This window comes from Lepidochelys kempii, chromosome 5 (assembly GCF_965140285.1).
Source record: "Lepidochelys kempii isolate rLepKem1 chromosome 5, rLepKem1.hap1, whole genome shotgun sequence".
In the NCBI taxonomy this organism is placed as follows: Eukaryota; Metazoa; Chordata; order Testudines; family Cheloniidae; genus Lepidochelys; species Lepidochelys kempii.
Window position 1 is genome coordinate 61,845,616 of NC_136384.1, and position 22,456 is coordinate 61,868,071.

Consider the following 22,456-nt stretch of genomic DNA (forward strand, 5'->3'; position numbering starts at 1 on the left):
GGGTTTGAATTGATACAATAATTTATTTCAAGATTTGGCAGATGTGTCGCTCTTGAATAGGAATTAGTATTTTATCCTAATAATTGTGCTGTATTAAGTAAGGGTCAAAGTCATCTAAAGAATCTGTGGAACATGATAGGCAACATAAAACAAGCCATGATGAGGTCTGCAGCTGAAAGGGACTATCACAACATTGCCAGGCACAAAAAAAATGCTTCTGCTCACAGTTGCTACCAGATGCCCCAAAGTAGCTGAGGGCCTAGCAAGGCCAAGCTGCCAACCTGTGTGTGTGATTAAAAGTAAGCAAACAATCAAAAGAGCAGATATAATCTGTGTCTTTTTTCCAGGTTTCTCAAATACACTGTTACCTTCGGTCATGTCTGACTTTAGCCTCAGCCAACTGGCCCTCATCCAAACCTTTATTCTGACCAGACACTGGGAAAGCCCATCAACCACTATGTCCGTGTCTCCAGAGGCACTACAATCCCAAGTGCCCCACATATATCAAGCAGAAGGGAACAGCAGCAGCATTTAGGGCAGATGAGACACTGCCCAGTAGTACTCTCTGGATGCTCTCAGATTAAGTAATGGAGCAGGACCACCTCCATCTATTCCTTTCATGACCCAGAGGTATGTTTATCTTGTGATCAATGATGTCAAAGACAGCTGTCAGATTTTTAAGTAGTCTCCGTTCTACATCCAGGCTCTAAAAAGAACGAGCAGCTCACAGGGATCAAGGAAGTTATTGAGGTTATAGGGACAAACCATCCTGATGCGTAGAAAGAAGAGTAAATATGGCAGGCGACCAGCTTGGCTTAACAGTGAAATCCTTGCTGATCTTAAACACAAAAAGAAGCTTACAAGAAGTGGAAGGTTGGACAAATGACCAGGGAAGAGTATAAAAATATTGCTCATGCATGCAGGAGTGAAATCAGGAAGGCCAAATCACACCTGGAGTTGCAGCTAGCAAGAGATGTTAAGAGTAACAAGAAGGGTTTCTTCAGGTACATTAGCAACAAGAAGAAAGTCAAGGAAAGTGTGGGCCCCTTACTGAACGAAGGAGGCAACCTAGTGACAGAGGATGTGGAAAAAGCTAATTTACTCAATGCCTTTTTTTTTGCCTGTGTCTTCACGAACAAGGTCAGCTCCCAGACTGCTGCACTGGGCAGCACAGCATGGGGAGGAGGTGACCAGCCCTCTGTGAAGAAAGAAGTGGTTTGGGACTATTTAGAAAAGCTGGACGAGCACAAGTCCACGGGGCCGGATGTGCTGCATCCGAGAGTGCTAAAGGAGTTGGTGGATGTGATTGGAGAGCCATTGGCCATTATCTTTGAAAACTCATGGCGATAGGGGGAGGTCCCGGACAACTGGAAAAAGGCTAATGTAGTGCCCATCTTTAAAAAAGGGAAGGAGGAGGACCCTGGGAACTACAGGCCAGTCAGCCTCACCTCAGTCCCTGGAAAAATCATGGAGCAGGTCCTCAAGGAATCAATTCTGAAGCACTTAGAGGAGAGGAAAGTGATCAGGAACAGTCAGCATGGATTCACCAAGGGCAAGTCATGCCTGATTAATCTAATTGCCTTCTATGATGAGATAACTGGCTCTGTGGATGAGGGGAAAGCAGTGGATGTGTTGTTCCTTGACTTTAGCAATGCTTTTGACACGGTCTCCCACAGTATTCTTGCCAGCAAGTTAAAGAAGTATGGGCTGGATGAATGGACTATAAGGTGGATAGAAAGCTGGGTAGATCATCGGGCTCAACAGGTAGTGCTCAATGGCTCCATGTCTAGTTGGCAGCCGATATCAAGCGAAGTGCCCCACAGGTCGGTCCTGGGGCCGGTTTTTTTCCCAATACCTTCATTAATGATCTGGAGGAGGGTGTGGATTGCACCCTCAGCAAGTTTGCAGATGACACTAAACTCGGAGAAGTGATAGATACACTGGAGAGTAGGGATAGGATACAGGAGGGACCTAGACAAATTAAAGGATTGGACCAAAAGAAGTCTGATGAGGTTCAACAAGAACAAGTGCAGACTCCTGCACTTAGGACGGGAGAATCCCATGCACTACTACAGGCTGGGGACCAACTGGCTAGGCAGCAGTTCTGCAGAAAAGGACCTAGGGGTTACGGTGGATGATAAGCTGGATATGAGTCAACAGTGTGCCCTTGTTGCCAAGAAGGCCAATGGCATTTTGGGACGTATAAGTAGGGGCATTGCCAGCAGATCGAGGGACGTGATCGTTCCCCTCTATTCAACATTGGTGAGGCCTCATCTGGAGTACTGTGTTCAGTTTTGGGCCCTACACTACAAGAAGGATGTGAAAAAATTGGAAAATGTCCAGCGCAGGGCAACAAAAATGATTAGGGGACTGGAACACATGACTTATGAGGAGAGGCTGAGGGAACTGGGATTGTTTAGTCTGCAGAAGAGAAGAATGAGGGGGGATTTGATAGCTGCTTTCAACTACCTGAAAGGGGGTTCCAAAGAGGATGGAGCTAGACTGTTCTCAGTGGTAGCAGATGACAGAACGAGGAGTAATGGTCTCAAGTTGCAGTGGGGGAGGTTTAGGAAAAACGTTTTCACTAGGAGGGTGGTGAAACACTGGAATGCGTTACCTAGGACAGTGGTGGAATCTCCTTCCTTACAGATTAAGGTCAGGCTTGACAAAGCCCTGGCTGGGATGATTTAGTTGGGGATTGGTCCTGCTTTGAGCAGGGGGTTGGACTAGATGACCTCCTGAGGTCCCTTCCAACCCTGATATTCTAGGATTCTATGAAGTTTTTTTTACACTCCAAAGTATCAGCAGAACTGCTTTGCCACCAGCTTCTCTCGCTCATTCCTCTTTTTAAGCAACTTAACTGGCAAATTTCTCCTGAAGGAGATTGACAAATTTGTCTATGGTAGATATCAAAAGCCAGGAGAACATGAATCACACAACTGGTCATAGCCCAAAAACTCCACTAGTACTTCCAGAATCTATGAGCCCTGTCCAAGATTGAAGCAGAAAAGACGCATATTTATTTTCCCAACACTACAGATACAATCTAGTCCAAATTAAGAGCGATTTAGGAAGTAGTTTTCAAATGCAACTAACATTGTTGTCCTAAAAGCTGCTGCTTAATGCTCTTCTAGAAGATGCCCAATCAACACAGTTTGTACCCTTCAACTTTTCAGGAAATGCTGATGAAATGGTAATTTTGAATAAGATGAGAACAATAGTGTCTTTCTACATTAAGATTCATATTGTAGGAAATATAGGCAATACATAAAATCAAGACCAACTGTAATCCAACAAAGAATAAGGCAAGAGTTTTGAATGTTGTCAAGACTTTTGCCTATCTACATCAGCTGGTATTCCACATAATACATCCTCCACATAGACTCTTTCTTTAAATTTAATGGGCTTGCTCTGTTTAGTAATATACCTCAATCCATGTTTATTCATCTCCCTTTGTGACCTATTTTTGTATAATCCTAGGTTGTTTTGCTAGAAGCAGTATGTTATACTACATATAGCTGGAGTTAGTATAGTCCATTTAAAGAACTATTTATTGTTAGGGTTTATTGAATTTAATTGGCACAACAGAAACTGATCCACTGCAACTATGGTGATTTGCAAGCAGGGATTTCATATGGGTAAAGATAGAAGCAAACTCTTATTTTGCAGTAATCACTGAATCGAGTGCTCAAGCAAAGTACTACCATTACTGTACATCAGAAGGAGCCCACCTGAAGAGGAGGGTACACGAGAGTGGAATATAGACCTGTTTTATTTTATTGCTCCTAGATTTATGCAAAAGCAAAATGAAGTCACATAGGTCTTATCAACTCTGATCAGTGTACGAGTGTCATTAAGTTGGACAGTATTTCTATGCTTACTCCATGTATGTGTTATCATTGCCTTAATGTAATAATTATAGCTGGTCAGAAAAAATCCAACTACACAGGAATTTTAATGGAATTTGCGTTTGTCAAAATCAAATTGCTTTGTGTAGACCACTCAATTTTGGAAATCAGGTTGGTTTATGATGAGACTGCCTGCTTTCCTGCCAGCTTGCTGATCTGGTTCCTTGACCACAGGGCTTCCAGGGTCTGCCAAGTGGACTGCTCCATCCCCTTTTGCAGGACATTTCTAATTTACATTCTGAATCAGAACAGAAAAATTTGAAAAAAAAGTAAAATTCCTACATGAAGTGGAATATCCTTCTCTTCCCAGCTGTAACAATGTTATTTGCACCCAACATGCCAAGTTGTAAGTTAGCTTTGTCATCACCATGCTTGGGTGGTGACTTCATGGCTTCACCCTCGCTCCATATATGCATCTACTGGTGGTATGGTACTTGTCTTTCTCCGCCATATTAGTTCTGTTGGAGGGGCAGGATTATCAATTGCTCCAGGGGGCACGGAATTGAGAGAGAAAGGAGTTTGAAAGCTGGGCCAAATTTATTTTCATTCTTTTCATGCATGTTTATCAGATCCATCTTTTATCGTGTTAAAGATGATGGTACAAGTTAAAAAGACTGTTAGAGAAAGCTTGCCCCCAGTTGGGACTGAACTCATCTGCCAGAAATAATGTTGCAGTTATTCCTGGTTTAACTGAGCTATAGTTTAATCAGAGGGCAGGATTAGCAAACAGAGGAGCAATCCTGCCCCACTATTTTACCAGACATGTATATGCAAGAGAAGGGGCATGTGCTGCAGTGACCACAGGGCTCGTTGCCAAATATATCAGCTGATATATTTGAACGTGCAGGCAATGAGATTCTAGCACTGAAGAAGTCATATGTACACTACAATTAGTCACTGTTTTATATTCTAGCAGCATGCTAGTTAGGGTTGAGTCAGCATTTCAGTTCTGGCCACTTTAGAACTGCCATCAAAAACCTCACTCCTTTCTCCTTTAAGTTGAGGAATGAGTTTAAGAAAATCCATGTTGACTTTTTTTGTAGTTTTTGGAATAAAAAAACTTCACAGAATAGCAAAAGAGTGCTTTGTTAGTAGCACAACTAGCACTGGGTAATATGTTATTTGATGTTTACATTTTGAAGAAAAATGTAAAGCCACCAATAAAACTGTAAAAAAACAGCTGCTGAGCATCTTCAGAAGCTATAGGTAGGATTTTTAGAACTGGTCCAAGGAATTCTGGTAAATATTGATTTTTAAATGTTCCAAAAATACATATTTAGCCAACAGATTGGCTCTGTTACAGTAGTTTCAGTCTGAGACAAGTTCTTAAATTCTAGAAAATGTTCAACATTCAGCTGTGCCAAGACAAGAGTTACACAGCTAAATCTTACATTTTTGGCATATTGAAAAATTTCACATAATCTTCTATGGAATGAGTTAAGGAGCTAAAATTAAGATTTATTAGCACTTCTCAGTTTTTCACACCTATTTATTCATTTTAATATGCTCACCACTCTAGTTTCTAGGTGCCATATGTAAGTGGAAAAATGTGTTTGCTGATACATTTTTACTTCTCACTATGTACAGTCATAACCAAGGCTCTCTGTACTCTTCAGAAAACTCATCCTTAATTTTGAATCAAGGTCCCCTGATTTTTGCATCTCTTTGGTGAGCAGTTTTATGGTAAAATGGATATTTTCTGCAGCAGTTTCAAGTTCAGCCAGTGGTCAGGCTGCATCAAAGCTTTAATAGCTTAACACAGTTTGAGTGGATGACATCTGATGTAGCTTTACAATATTCTTTGAAGAGTCTTTTTAATTATTTTTTTAAATCCAAGGCAAATTTGGAAACTATAAACTATGCCAGGGGTGGCCAACCTGTGGCTCCGGAGCCACATGTGGCTCTTCAGAAGTTAATATGCGGCTCCTTGTATAGGCACCGACTCCAGGGCTGGAGCTACAGGCGCCCACTTTCCAGTGCGCTGGGGGGTGCTCACTGCTCAACCCCTGGCTCTGCCACAGGCCCTGCCCCCACCCCACCCTTTCCCATCCCGTCCCCTGAGCCTGCCATGCCCTTGCTCCTCCCACTCCCCCTCTGAGCCTCCTGCATGCCACGAAACAGCTGACTGGGAGGTGTGGGGAAGGAGGGGGAGGCGCTGATTGGTGGGACTGCTGGTGGGTGGAAGGCACTGGGGGGGGAGCTCATGCGGGGCTGCTGATGTATTACTGTGGCTCTTTGGCAATGTACATTGGTAAATTCTGGCTCCTTCTCAGGCTCAGTTTGGCCACTCCTGAACTATGCACTAGATCACAAATCTCCCTCTTTAGAAATACATCACATACTGTGTTTCACTAAAAAAGTGCTGACTTCCAACTATTTTCCTATTACAGGTGGTGCTGCTCTAGTTTCAGTGACCATTTAAAAAACGACCACAAGGGCTTCAGGCTCCTACAGGGCTAAAACCATAGGTCACAGAAACAGAGAAGTGTTCCTATGATTTAACTGTAATTGGTGTTCTTTTCATGCCAGATAAACCTAGAACTTTCATTCAGGGTGCAGGAAATGTAAAGTTGTAGTTAGATATACGTAGCTCATATAGAAACATACCTGAGCATATATTTCATGATCATTGCTAATGTGTGTTTTGTATAGATCTTTTGTACACACGTTAGCCAAAGTTATATTATTTAACTGAAATGCAGCAAGGTTACAGTTATATATAAACTGTATAGACATGCACGCGCACACACTCTCTATATAATGTTATAGTGACAAAGACCATTAGAGACAAAAAGGTTGACAAATTCAACTTTAACCTACTGTACAAAGGAACTTTTATATTGGTGAAAGTCTTCAAACATTCACTGAAATCCCTCACTCACGTTTTAGTTTCTTTCATATTTGTAGCAATGCAAAAATTATATTTAAGCCAGGACTTGTTTTGTCACAGCCCATCCTCTCCTGTTATTTAATCTTGCAAGGACATCAGTCCTGCATTTATTACATCACAACCTGTCGTGGAAATTGCGAAGTCCTAAACACAGTGTTATGACTTCATTGGAATATCAGAATGCGAACACAGGTGATGAGGAAGACATCTTGCTCAGAATAAATCAGATATATTGAAAGCAGGGCAGAAAACACCACCCACTCCACTTACAGAGTGACAAACTGTTCTGTATCATAGAAAAAACATGAAATGCTAGGCCTGAGATTAGGAGGAGACTCAGCAGGAAGCAGTATGCTAAGGTGTATGGCATGACTGGCCAATTCCTTCCTTGGCCCCAACACCAGACAAACTTGAGCCACTCTACAACACAAGGCCCCCAGCTATGTGAAGGGCAGTACAAACTCCCAAGGTGCACATTAGCCTAGGGGATCACCAGTCCTCAAGCGCCTGCCATTGTTCTTTCAACATTTTCATCTATGCTGAGCGAGGAGGAACATTTTGTCTTGTGGAAGTCTTTGGGAATAAATGGAGTCAGTTTAGACGTCACAAAGTGAGGCTTAGCCATAATTTGATTGCAGGTAGTATTAAAAATTTAGTAGACAGTTTTATACTTATTACAATTAAACTGTTAAAGGTAAGAGCTAACAGCTGGGTGCAAATAAAGTAAATGTTATAGGGGAAAAAAGTAAAAAAATGTCATCTTTTCTATTAGTGCTTCATCAGTAGGGCCCTACCAAATTCATGGTCCATTTTGGTCAATTTCACGGTTATAGGATTTTAAAAATCATACATTTCTTGATTTCAGATATTTAAATCTGAAATTTCACAGTGTCGTAATTGTAGGGGGCCTGACCCAAAAAGGACTGTTAATCCCCTAGCCCACCCCCCGGCATTTTTAGTAAAAGTCAAGCACTGGCCATGGGCTTCCATGATTTTTGGTTTGTTGCCTGAGACCTGTCTGTGACTTTTACAAAAAATATCTATGACAAAATAACCTTAATCACAGTAAGCATAGGACTTAGATTTGAAATTTCAAATATAATGTAAGGCAGATTTTAAAAAAAATATAATTCAGTTTTTAATCCACGCTGTCTGTAAACTCTTTGATGCAGAATCGTTTAACTATATATGTTCCATAAAGAGTATTTAATATAATAGTAAAAAAATATTCAAAACCAAAGATTCCAATATTTAACTTTCCTGCTGGGCAATTTAACCACTAAACTGGGAGCAAGTCTACCACCCACTTTGTTGCTTTATTTCAATACCCTGTCTGCTCAAGAACTTCACTTTTTAAAGCACTTCCGAAAAAATATTCTTAGATATTTAATGCATAGTGTGGCACTACTTTTAGAACCAGCAGCACTGACATGGCCCTTTAAAAGGCACATTTTGGTAACTCTTCCATTTTCTAATTACGCAAGACCTTTCACAGTTGATCTTTGAACTGCCTGTTGGTGAATGGCATGAATTTTGTCAATCTTAGGCCTAATTTTACTTACACAAAGTAGTCTGGTAGTTCACTTGTTGATGAAGGATCTGTAGAGTCAGTGCAAGTCTCTTTAACACCTATATGGAAATAAAAAGTTGACATTTAAAAAGATTCTAATATACCTAATGTGATCCAAATCTGAAGTGTCTGGAACACTTCTTCCCAGGAATTGTATTCTGTTGTCTCACCATGTAATCATGACTAAAGCGCAAAACTGTTTATAATAGGGGCCATACGACCAACTCTACAATATGCAATACCAGGAGTTTAAAGCACATTAGCTACTGTAGAATCTGTACAACAAAATAATGCAATCTTAACCCACGGTCAACCTTATATCATCAAGATAAATTGTGGCATCTGCACAACAATTCAAAATCTGAGGTGGCAGATGTGGCCACACAATAGGAGCTAGAAGTTTTACATCAATATGCAACTCTCACGGGACCAAACTAAAGGACAATAGGGTGGAAAGCCAAAGTGCTTTTCTTGGTGCGAGAATGGTCCCTCTCCTCCTCCAACTATGGGTAAGCAAAGTTTATAATTTAATTTGAATACTTTCTATACAAAAGAAGTCCTTATAGCATTTTATGCAAATCTAATTAGCATTCAGACTTCAATTTTGAACAGAAGATTTCCTCATTAATATGGCAACATTGGTTTTTACAGGAAAAAAGCAAGTCAATATGTTGCTCTTCAGGAAGGTGTTATGAAAGTAATGTAATCCCTAAATAATCCGTCTGTTTGCAAGCAATACAAATGGGACTATTTCCTCTACTTTAGGAAGAGTTTGTGTTTTAAATTCTTCTCATATTCCTAACAGAATGTTAGGAACCATTAGGAAAGGGTTAGATAATAAGACAGTAAATACCATAATACCACTATATAAAACCATGGTAGACCCACCCCATCCATTCTGCATGCAGTTCTGCTCGCCCCATGTAAACAATGATATATTAGAATTGGAAAAGGCACAGAGAAGGGCAACAAAAATCATTAGGGGGTATGGAACAGCTTCCATACAAGGAGAAAGTAAAAAGATACGGACTGTTCAGCTTAGAAAAGAGAATTAAAAGATAAGAGAAGGGTCTATAAAATAATGGATGATGGGGAGAAAGTGAATAAGGAAGTATTTACCCCTTCACATAACACAAGAACCAGGGGTCGCCAGATGAAATTAACAGGCAGCAGGTTTAACACAAACAAAAGCAAGTAGTTCTTCACACAACACAGTCAGTCAACCTATGGAATTCGTTGCCAAGGGATTTTGTGAAGGCCAAAAGTATAACTGAGTTCAAAAAAGAATTAGATAAGTTCACAGAAGATGGGCCTGTCAATGTTAGCTAAGATGGTCAGGGTCGCAAGCAACACCATGCTCTGGGTATCCCTAAACTTCTGACCATCAGAAACTGGGAGTAAAAATGGCATGGGATGGGCCACTCGATAAATTGCTCTGTTCTGTTTATTCCCTCTGAAGCATCTAGCACTGGCCACTGCCAGAAGACAGGACACTGGGCTAGACTGACCACTGGTCTGACCCAGTATGGCCATTCTTATGTTGTTATTCATTAAGTATATTTTCATATGTGGGATCAGTATTTAGAACTTACTGGCAAAACAGTTTTAAATTTAGTTTTGCTAACAAGTTTATGAACATACCACCCCACATATGAGAAGTTAGTGTTACCCTTAAACTGTAGAACACAGTTATTTTGAACAACAGAATATTCTGGCCAAAGCACTCACTCAGGCTCCAACAGTTAGAGGTCTGTAAGAATATATATGATTCAGATCAGAAGTATCTGAGTAAAGCAATTATATTTATACCAAGAGATTACTCTTCCTATAAATGGCATTCTTTGTACTACAGAATCAAAGGACTGGAAGGGACCTCAAGAGCTCATCTAGTCCAGTCCCCGCACTCATCAACTAGATCACCCCTGACAGATGTTTGTCTAACCTGCTCTTAAGAATCTTCAATGATAGAAATTCCACAACCTCCCTAAGCAATTTATTCCAGTGCTTAACCACCTTGACAGTTAGGAAGTTTTTCCTAATGTCCAACCTAAACCACCCTTGCTGCAATTTAAGCCCATTGCTTCTTGTCCTATCCTCAGGAGTTAAGAAGAACAATTTTTCTCCCTCCTCCTTGTAACAACCTTTTATGTATTTGAAAACTTATATCCCATCTCAGTCATCTCTTTTCTAGACTAAACAAACCCAATTTTTTCAATCTTTCCTCATAGGTCATGTTTTCTAGACCTTTAATCATTTTTGTGTCTCTTCTCTGGACTTTCTCCAATTTATCCACATCCTTCTTGAAATGTGGCACCCAGAACTGGACACAATATTCCAGTTGAGGCCTAATCAGAAGTGCAAAGTTTAATAGGAACTATCAATTCCGTGAGAGATACAAAATAAATATTATACAAATAAAACCTATGTTATCCAAATTTCAGTACTATGAACAAAAATCCAATTTTAAAAAGGAGTATTTTTTTTAAAATAAAAATTTTACACAACGAGGTCTTCCTCTGAAGGTGCCCCAGCAAGTTGTGGGTGCCCTAGCAACATAAATATCAATTTAAGGCACAGTATAGAATTTTACTAGGCATTTAGAATTCTGTAACTGACTGACAGTACCCTGAATGCCACCATATACTGGTGTACTGAGCACAAAGATTTTCAGAAACATATATTTCACCCCTACAACGGCAGCCATATTGTGTGTATAAATGAATCGGAAAGATCCAGCTTTATCCATCAGCAGTCTACAAAGTGAATCCAATCCATACAATCAGCTCTGTTTCCAGAGGAGAAACAATTTTAGACTAGGTGAGGGCTGAATCTGACTTCTGAATTAACAGAAGATCCTTTAACCTTGCATTTCACGTTTCAAGTAATTGCCCTTACTTACACTTGATATTTGTTTATTAAATGTCAATATTAAACTTTGTAGCTCCAACTGATATGTTATGGATTTTGAGTTAACAGCCACATTCCACAACCTTTTAAAAAAATAGTATTAGGAAAGCAAATATATTTGGTAAGCTTTCATTTGGTTTTACAAGCACAATTTTAAGATTTTTTTAATATCCTCTCTACGACTGCTTAAAGTAGTTGCAAGAATAATTTCTGGAGCAGGAAAGAGGAAGGAGAGAAGTGTCCAAATTTAAACTTTAGTTTACATCTGAGTAAACTGCAAGGTTTTTTGTAAAGAGAAAACAGTCTCTTCCCAACTCTCAGAGATCTGGAATAAAGATTCACAATACTAGATTTTTTTTTTTAAACACAAAATTACTCTACAATTGCTACTGTACTATAATTAAAAATAATTTGCAGTTAAGTGTATGTTATGCAACATTATCTCTTCCTTTAGTGTGTACTTTTACTTGTTAATTTGCAAAATTCATTAATTTTCTGTGGGTTGGTCTTCCAGCCACTGTGAAATGAGAACATTGTACTGTATGATCAATCAAATTTCAGTTAGTTTGCTTTTTCTTTAGAAGTCATTTCACAGCCATGAAGTCAGAGTCAGTTCTCTGAAGAATGCAGTAAACATTAACAGTACTGACGCCCATTGATAAATTGATTTGGCCTAATACAGTTAATAATTAAACTGCCCTGCATTCAAAGTGGTATGTGAACACCTTATAGTTTATAAAACAAAACCAAAGTAGTATTCCTTTTTGTTCTCTCCTTTTGACTACCCAACACTCCATCCAACAATGAAGTGTTTATAATTTTTTAAAAATATGAATTATTCCTGTTATTCAAAAGCTGAAGTCAATCTTACCAAAAATAAAATTGAACAACATTTTGTCTGGAGTGCCAATATAGCTGTACTTGTGTACATGTGTCATTCCTCCCTTTTGTTTTTGTATAGCCTTAAAGCTTAGTAAGGTAATAATTTGCACTTTGGTTCAGGTGAAAATTGCTATATGTAAAGGCAGGTAACTATCATTATTCCCATTTTACAGCTATGGAAGGAGGCAGCAGAGAGAGGTTAAGTAACTTGTTCAACATTTAGTGAATCAGTAGCAGTTACGAGTGGAACTAAGGTCTTATTTCTGGTCCATTGTTTTACCCACTAGATCAGTCTCACTTATCCATAAAGTAATTTAAAGTGCTGCTTTTTTAAATACCTTCACTTGAATCCAAACTGGAATTTTTCAGCTTGACAATTTCTTCTTTCTTAAGGTCTTTCTCCTTTTCTTCCATACTCTCCATGTTATGTTTTTTGATTTGGTCCTTCTCCTTATGTTTTTTTGACTTCTTTTTGGATTTTTTGTGCAACACTGAATGTACCTCATCTGTTGACTTTGGACACGCTAACTCAACTGCAGTGGGTGCTGGCATTTCCAAAGGAGTCCTAGAGGTATATTTTTCTTGCTGGTCCTCAAAGATGCTGTTGCCATTCTGACTAAAACCATCAATAGGCAGGTCTTGAGTCCCTCGGCCTTCAGGAGTGCTAGGGGAATTGGAGTTAGAGTTCACCGGTTGAGGAGGATTTGAAACAGGAAGGCGAGTTGAAGGAAGCGTTGGAGGAGCTGGGGTGGCAGCGGCTGCAGGGGGAGGTGGTGGGGGTGGGGGTGGTGCAGTAGCTCTCTCATTGGAAGCAGTCAAGTGACCATTTAGTGTTGGTTGAACTCTATTGGTAAGGTGAGATATTCTTGGTTTTTTATTCATTAAAGGATCAATAAAATCTGAATCCAACAGCCGTTTCTGCAATAAAAAAAGACCATTAGTTTCCATTTAATCCAATTCTAAGGTATGTCTACAACAAACGGATTAAAACCTAGTCTCTTATGCTTTCTAATTTATCTTTAGATAAGATGAAGATCACAACTAAACATGTGCTTTGTTTCATGCTTAAAAAATAAATCTAGATAGCTTTAAAAATTTTTTGTCATCCTGAGACGATCCCCTTCAGATCTTGACCAAGACTTTGGAACCACATAAGACATTGTCTGGGGAAGTATCACAGTCCATGCTGGAACATGACAGGTTAGTCAGTACTCTAGATATTTGTGCAGTGCAGATACATTCAGTAAGTAAACAGTTGCTGCCTCTATATAGTCTGTTTTATTCAGGCAGTTCCAACCCATGTGGAACAGTGTGCACATCAGAAAGCCTAAACCTCAAAAAGGGGCAAGGAAAAATCAAGTTTCTGCTATAGGGAGCCTGGGGTCTAAATTATCCTCAGAGAATACTGGAGTTCTTTTGAAATACTATCTGACTCATGTCAGTTTGCTTAACAAGCATATATTGCTTATGTTTCAGTACAAAGCAGTGCCTCTGCCCAGAAGTGCCAAGCAGAGCTCTGTACCACACAGCTGAATTACTTCCAGATTCAGTGTGTGTGTTTGAGCAGATGAGAAGACAGAACTACACAATTTATACTATTTCACTACCATGAGAAACAGTAGCCAAAGTTGGCAAGAAACGGGTATGTATTTATTTCCCCATCCCAAATATGTTAATGACCTCAGTACAGGATGTTCAGTACTTCATTTCACCTGTCCCAAAACAGCAAATGAAAGCACCACCCAATAATTTTTAAGAATGCTCTTCTACTGCCTTTGCTATAGTGCTATTTTATATTTTTACTGCAATCACTGATACTTTATCTTAAATAATGCTTTTCATCTGAAAGTCTCCCAGTGCTTTATTAAAGTGGGTATTATCTCAATTTTATAGATGAACAAGGGAAGCACAGAGAAATAAGTGATTTATCCAAGGTCTCAGACACCTGCTGCGAGGCTGCATCTAGAACCCAGGTCTTCTCACTCAGTTCCATCCTTTACCCAGTGGACTACACTTAATCATAACTGATATCTGAACAACACCCACAGCAAAAATAAATTAATTTTTTCCCAGAAACAATATTGCTGCCCTAAAACACCCTATTTCTGTCCTGTCCAGTGTAAATACTGCATTTAAACTAAGGGTTAAAAGGCTGCAGCATAAAAATGCCTGCATGACAGAAAAATCAAATATCAAAACAATATGACAGTACAGATAGACCGAACACCCACAGCATATGCCAGGGTTCCTTCCCCACTCTGAACTCTGGGGTACAGATGTGGGGACCCGCATGCAAGACCCCCTAAGCTTATTTTTACCAGCTTAGGTTAAAAACTTTCCCAAGGCACAAATTCCACCTTGTCCTTGAACAGTATGCTGCCACCACCAAGTGATTCAGTCAAAGAATCAGGGAAAGGACCACTTGGAGTTCCTATTCCCCCAAAATATCCCCCCAAGCCCTTATACCCCCTTTCCTGGGGAGGCTTGAGAATAATATCCTAACCAATTGGTTAAAGTGAACACAGACCCAAATCCCTGGATCTTTGGACACAAAAAAAAAAAAAAAGGCAGTTCTTAAAAGAAGAATTTTATTTAAAAAAAAGAGAAAAGGTAAAAATCCCCTCTGTAAAATCAGGTTGGAAGATAACTTAACAGGGTAACAAAAGATGCACAAAACACAGAGGAACCCCCTCTAGCCTTAGTTTCAAAGTTATAACAAAACAGGGATAAACCTCCCTCCAGCAAAGGGAAAATTCACAAGTTGAGAAAACAAAGATAAACTAATACACCTTGCCTGGCTGTACTTACAATTTCTGTAATATGAGAGACTGGTTCAGAATGGTTTGGAGGGCATGGATTGATGTCCCTCTTATTCCTAAGAGCAAACACAGAAACAAAGAACCCAAAACAAAGCCTCTCTCCCCCACCCCCAGATTTGAAAGTATCTTTTGTCCCCATTGGTTCCTTTGGTCAGGTGCCAACCATGTTATTTCAGCTTCTTAACCCCTTACAGGTAAGGAGGAATTTTAGGCTACCCTTATGGTTATGACAGCATACAACAGGGTACAAGAGTTAAGTAACAAAAATATCTTGCCTTCATTTGAAGTACCAAGACACACCAAGATAAATTCTTTGGCAATATATGAGGTATATTTGTTGTCTAAGTATTTAACAACCAGAAAGTGACTGACACCTAAAAAGTTAAGCCTTTGAGGACAAGTTCAACCCTGAGTAAGGACACAACTTTTGCCAACATGCTATTAATAGTTACATTTTGTATGGTCACTTATGAGTTCAGATACCATAGCAATAGGCTATGTTTGAGAATCTATGTTCACAAAACATTTTATGAGCCATCTACGTAGAAGTCTGGTTTACTACAACGCTATCTGATCTCTAAAAACAGGGTTATTAAGTTGAGGTTCTTAGGAACTACATGACAAGAATTTTTTAAAAAACCCACACATCAGTTCCACAGTCTTCCATGGTGCAACTATTTTTTTTTAAGTTTTATTCTATGCCACCATCCAATTACCCAGAAATAGTTGCTTCACCTTCTTCATACATTAGAAGGGGTACGGGTGCTTCTCATTACATGATTCAAGCTTTCACACCAATATAAAACTTGTATGTATTAAGTCTGACTGCATCATATTGCAATATAAAGAAAATCACAAATTAAATACCTGGGAAGGAGAAGCAGATGCAGCATCTTTAGAAGAACTTAGAGGAGATTCCAAATGACTGGTGCTGGTGACATTCTGAGATGAATTTAGTTTTCTGTAAAGATCACCCATATTCCAGGTTACAAGGAAAAAATCAAGAAAAAGATGCTCTAATAGATCTTACATTATTTGGGAAGAAAGAAGCCTGTTACTTCTCAAACCATGTATTCTTTTATTGCTACCATTAAAGAAAAAGCTTGAACTTACCTAGAAAGTACTAACTCCAATGACTGTTTATCTATCTCATTGTATCCAGGCCAATCTTTTTGGATCTCTTTAAATACATAATCCTTCAGAGTGTAAGAGTTGTCCTTGGGATTCAAGTTGGCTACCTACAAATATATATTTAAAAATACAAATATTAAAGCTATCTACAAGTTACAATACTAGAAAAGATTGGACAGTTTAAATATAGGTTGAAAATATAACCATGAAAAAATGTATTCTGTATTTTCTAGCCTTCGGCTTTAAAGGCAATAAAGGACAGACCTTTCATATAGTGAAAATTTTGGCATACAAAAAGGTTCAATCTTGGGTGTGTGAATTTAGGTACTTATAAAAGAATGGCCTGATTTTTCAAAAGATCTGAAGGTCAATGTACATTAGTCAGGCTTATTCATATTTACATGACTAAATACAAATTTAGAATTCTAACTTTAAGTGTTCAAGTTCGAACATTATAATTCAAGTGTTTATTTTTCCTGTATTTCTAATGGAATAGCAGCCAACACAGTTCTGCTGATATCAATGATATTAGATCACAAAAAGGGAAAATTGGTACAGCTTTAGGAATAGTGGTAACTCATACTGCAGTGCCAGCAAGAACAGCTTTTTTATCTAGCCAAATGACTATGACAAAAATAGGTAGCTTTTCTTGTTTCCCAGAGACTGGGTCATGGAGTTTAGTACATTCACACTTCCTAGAAACCACATGAAGTTGTTGCATTCCACCGGAGAGTGTCAAGATAGTACAATACTTGATTCAACACTAAATTTTCCCTTTAATGAAAAAGGGACAAAAACTGTTGTAAGTTTAATGAGTGACTTTTTTTTTTTTTTTTTTTTTTTAAAAAGTATACCTAAAACGTTTTGGTTTAATGAAGATGTAAGGCAATTTCAGCCATGTGTATCAAACACATTTTAGTCATGCAAGAAGGGTACAAGTAAAATTTTGCAGAAATGTAACTAAGAAGGGATGTACATGCGCTGTTCCACACCTAATTTTATGATAAGCCCCAAGCGTACATGCAAAACAGATATCCATGAATTCCAGGAAAAAATATTGTACTCCTAATTCCATACTAATTAATGCCTTGTTGTTTGTTAGCATATACATCCTATTAATGCTCTGCTTTAAGACAGCTTCTGATAGGTCCCCCTTCCTTTCCTGAAGAGAAATACATTGTGTATTTGAAAAGAGTCATGTTGGTAAAAATCCATGCTCACTGATGCCTGCCACATCAAAGCATTAATTTGGCAACTTTTCCCCTTCAAATCCCATTTTAGACCTTCAAACTGTACTATTTGTAACAGACCTCTGAAGTTCAGAAACCGGGCCTTTGCCTGTTACTCCTAGTCAAGATATTAAAGAGAGCCTTGTAGGCTGAAAAGCATATGGACACAATCGTGATTTATGCAGATTTGCCCTCCCCTCCCAAAAAGTTTGGACTAAGTCTCAAAGAAAGAGGGTATCTGAATGTGTGCTAGTGGATCAAGTACATTAGGTATGTTTTGTATTGTTCCATGTCTCATTTTTGAAGTGTTTTATGTATTCTGTCACAGCTGGTTGTGATACTGTATTTCAAAAAACAAATACTAGGACTTGTATATGCCTATATTTTGCCTGTAAAGACTTTTAGTGATCCACCATATTGTCTGAAACAAATAAAATCAAACTAAAATCAAAGAGAGCAGACACATTTGTTAGGAACAGCAAGGTAATAGTAGTACTTTCAATAAAAAAATGTTTTCTTACATGTGCAAACAGTAACTATGTTTAGCCTCCCAGTTTCAGCCCCTAACTAAAAGTTACTACACTTGCGTACTCAAGACCATTTATGGCAGGAGTGGGCAAACCTTTTGGCCCGAGGGCCACATCGGGGAATAGAAATTGTATGGTGTGCCATGAATGCTCACAAAATTGGGGTTGTGGTGAGGGAGGGACAGGGGATGAGGAGTTTGGGGTGTAGGAGGGTGCTCTGGGCGGGGACTGAGGGATTTGGAGAGTGGGGGAGCGGGGGAGAATCAGGGCTGGGACAGGGTTGTAGGTTCTGGTTGGAGGTGCGGGTTCTGGGGATGAGAGGTTTGGGGTGCAGGAGGGTGCTCCAGGCTGGGATCGAGCGGTTTGGAGAGCGGGATCAGGGCTGGGGCAAGCTCCGAGCAGCACTTACCTAAAGCAGTGGCATGTCCCTTCTCCGGCTCCTATGCAGAGGTGCAGCCAGGTGGCTCTGCATGCTGCCCCATCTGCAAGCACCGCCCCTCCAGCTCTCATTGGAGCGCATAGAAGCCAGAGCGGGGCCATGCTGCAGCTTCCGGGAGCTGCATGATGCGGCCCCTGACCCTGCGCCCGGGCCAGAGCAGGGCTGACCCGTGTGCTGTGGCTCATGGGCCAGCTTAAAACGGCCCGTGGGCCATAGTTTGCTCACCCGATTTATGGTGTAACACTTTCTAATAAAAGGTCTATAGAACTTTGCTGATGAAATGATAGCATTACTGAACTAAAAATAAAAACTTTGTAGTGTGGAAATAAGATGAGTTAGCATTATACTGCTAGCTTCTGAAGGCCAAGTAGTAATTAAAGCACTTTGCATGGCACACTTTTCTGAGAGGTGCATGCGCTGGGGACGTAGCAGGCATTGAGACAGCTATTCCATACCACAGTCATGGAGGAGGATGGATTGGAGAAAAATCACTGAACCCATCTCCCCCTTCCCCCATTGTGCACTTATGCAGGCCTAGCCTTTAGAATTTTACGTTAGCATCAGTAGGTTCTACAAGGGGATGGGAGTGTTATGGTAAAAAAGATACAAGTATAGCTTATGACTAAACTATACAATTAACTGACATCTGACCTTGAACATTTTAACAAAAGCACTATTCAAACTTTCAGTTTATTGTTCTGGCAGATGTTCAAAGTTTATTAGCGATCCCTTTCTTTGATCCAGGTTAAAAACATGTCAATGTTTCATCTAGGTCCAATTTCTTTGCTATGCAGCTACACCATGGCTGACTATTCAGAATCTGTCATCCTAATCTCTTAGAACTATTACAGTAAGATACAGAAAATGACAATTGCTAACACTTTAAAGGTTGCATAAAAATACTTCAATCTACATACACTTAAAATTTACATAAATTTAATCTTACTGTCTGAAAAACTGATTTAAGCATATTTATTATTGCTCAATTCACAAATGGACAACACTTATTCCTGGTTTAAAAGCCAATGAATTAACCATTATGGAGATGGAAGTTACAGTAAATATGTATGAAAAGAATTCTGTAAGTGGTGGATTAAGCCATACCAAAAATTTTTAATTTTAAACTAAAGCCTATTTTAGAGATGAATAAAATGAAGTGAGACTAAATTTACAGCATTCTGGTAGTCAATGTGGGGATAGGCAAAGCAGAGTGTTAAAAAGGTATCCCACCAAGCATTTTTTTCCCCAACAACTCTTTATAACGGGACATGAAATGAGAACTCAACCCTTTGAGTCCAAGAGCATGCCTAAAATTACAGAACGCAAGCTTAAGGATAATTTTGGTGAAGAAAAAATCCACTACCCTCTCCAAAAGAACTAGAACTCCGCTACAAAAAAAAGTTACGTTCATGGAGAGAACAAAAGATGAACACTATATATTGGGGAAAGAGTCAACATGGCTTTTGCAAAGAGAAATCAAGCCTGTCCAATCTATTAGAATACTTGGAGGGGGTCGACTAATATATGGACAAGGATGACCCAGCAGATATAGTGTATCTGGACTTTTCAAAAAGTCTTTGACAAAAAGCCACACCAAAGGCTCTTAAGCAAAGTAAGCAGACATGGCATAAGAGGGAAGGTCCTCATGGATCAGTAACTGGGTTGAAAGATAGGAACCAAAGGAACAGATGGTCAATTTTCACAGTGGAGAGAGAAAAATAGCAGGTTCCCCCCCAAGGATCTGTACTGGGAAGAGTGCTCTTCAACATATTCCTAAATGGTCTGGAAAAAGAGTAAATGGTGAGATGGCAAAGTTTGCAGATGATACAAAATTACTCAAGACAGCGAAGTCCAAAGCTCACTGTGAAGAGTTACAAAGGGATCTCACAAGACTGGGTAGCAAAATAGCAGATGAAAGTCAACGTTGGTAAATACAAAGTAATACACATTGGAAAACATAATCCCAACTAACTGTACAAAATGATGGGGTCTAAATTAGCTGAGGTCTAATTAGCTGTTGCCACTCAAGATAGATCTCGGAGTCATAGCTAATTCTCTGATAACATCTGCTGAATGTGCCGCACCGGTCAAAACGGCTAACAGAAGGTTAGGAACTATTAGGAAAGTTCATAATAAGAAAATATCATAATGCTACTATATAAAACCATGGTACACCCACACCATGAATACTGCATGCAGTTCTGCTCGCCCCAGCTCAAAAAAGATATTAGAATTGGAACAAGTACAGAGAAGGGCAACAAAAATCATCAGGGGTATTGAACAGCTTCCATCTGAGGAGAGATCATGAAGAGAGGGACTGTTCACCTTAAAAGAGATGACTAAGGGGGGGATAAGATAGAGGTCTATAAAATCATGAATGGTGTGGAGAAAGTGAATAAGAGTGTTATTTACCCCTTCACATAACACAAGAATCAGGGTCACCCAATGAAATTAATAGATAGCAGGTTCAAAACAAACAAGAGGAAGTACTCCTTCACATAATGCACAATCTGTGGAATTTGTTGCCATGAGATGTTGCGAAGGGCAAAAGTATAACTGGATTAAAAAAAATACCACGTTCATGGAGGAGGATATGTCCATCAATAGCTATGAGCCAAGATGGTCACGGATGCAACCCCCTGCTCTGGGTGTTCTTAAACCTCTGACTGACAGAAGCTCGCAGTGGATAACAGGGAACGGATCACTCGATAAATTGCCCTGTTCTGTTCATTCCCTCTGAAGCATCTGGCACCAGCCACTGTCAGAAGACAGGATACAGGTTAGATGGACCATTGGCCTGACCTAGTATGGCCATTCTTATGTTCTTAATAAAGGTTAAAGAAGTGAAGGAATAATGACGACTCCAGACAGAACTGTAATTCACTCAAGGTGCTCCGACATCCAAAGCTACCAGTGCACAGCTTAAGCAGTGTGTGAACAGTGCAGTGTAAAAAGGGATTTCTTCAATTTCACGGCTATCTTTGCATGCATATACATACAAGAAAGTGTGCAGTACATGTGTAATGTTACAGATATATTTTCTTTTGCAAAGAGATATGAAGTTCCTTCTAAAATATCATTCATGTTTTTAGTGAAGAACGAACTATTTAAAGAAATTTTCTTTGACAGAAAGCAAACACCAATATTTTCATTTACTGTAACATTTAAATAAGAGTTTCAATCCCAGGATAGCTAGTTAAATATTTTGTAATAGAACTCAATGAGATTAGGCACCAACTTATAGGCCACTACTCTTGATTATGCAGATTTTTTCTCATTTAAACATCACCCCCAAAACAGCTTTCCTCTTTATAAAAAGGGCTAGTAAACTCGTCAATGGAAACAGAAGTTCCTTAGTGAATTAGTCTGAACAGTTACGAGAAGAAAAGTTAAGAGAAACTATGTTCACCAATTAAACAGCTTGGAGTAATAAAAAAGAGTAAGCCTCCTGGGGAAAAAAACTGCAGTAGGGAAAAGATAGCTAAAAATATACCCAGCAATTGTTCCCTATCACTCATGAAGAGCTTTAGAAATCTTCAATAGTACAAACTTCCCCTATAAACTCATTAAACTTCCAGTTTGTTTTGAGTACTTACAAAACATGGCAGCTTTTCAAGAAGACTGTCGAAGAGCGAATATCAATAAATGTGTCTGCCATTCACCAAAGTGAACCCTCAAATTTCTAGATGAAATATGGTAGTAAAATCCTGAACTGTATTAAGAAACAACCAGGAAAAGGAGCAGAAAGAGCAGAAAAGACATCCTATCCAGATGTTCTCACCTGCTGAAGGATAGCTGCAAGGGAGTTCTTGTCTTTTTGATTAACACCATCTCTCTGCAAGCGAGCAAGTAGCTCTGGTTTCTTGTAGGTCTTCAGTGCCAGTAAGTGAATCACCCTGTCTCTATATGGTCGCTGAGAAACACTGTTGTTTACGTGGGTCTTTCGTATTGTATTTGCAGGATTGATGGGTGTTGACCTTTTCCTCTCGGGCACTGCATCTGGAATACTTTGTGGTGCTTTCCGAATCTGTACTCTTTTACCTAAGTCCAGAATTCAAAAAGGGGGAAAAATTAATAGCTCGTCTGATTTATAAACATCTGATTTTTCCCAAAGTTTAACTCCGAGTGTTAAATGTACAAGTATTGTTTAGTCC

At 39.3% G+C, this 22,456-nt stretch overlaps 1 protein-coding gene across 3 annotated transcripts in view; it reads right to left on the reverse strand.

Annotated features, from left to right (window-relative positions):
* ELL2 (elongation factor for RNA polymerase II 2) overlaps nucleotides 1-22,456 on the reverse strand; it is a 79,254-nt gene that overhangs the window by 17,409 nt on the left and 39,389 nt on the right. For all 3 annotated transcript variants that reach the window (XM_073344547.2, XM_073344548.2, XM_073344549.2), the window contains exons 5-9: nucleotides 22,084-22,343; nucleotides 16,090-16,214; nucleotides 15,844-15,937; nucleotides 12,496-13,075; nucleotides 8,361-8,427 (exon numbers count right to left, since the gene is read on the reverse strand). In XM_073344547.2, coding sequence (XP_073200648.1) covers nucleotides 8,361-8,427; nucleotides 12,496-13,075; nucleotides 15,844-15,937; nucleotides 16,090-16,214; nucleotides 22,084-22,343 — 1,126 coding nt within the window. The remainder of the gene's footprint in view (nucleotides 1-8,360; nucleotides 8,428-12,495; nucleotides 13,076-15,843; nucleotides 15,938-16,089; nucleotides 16,215-22,083; nucleotides 22,344-22,456) is intronic.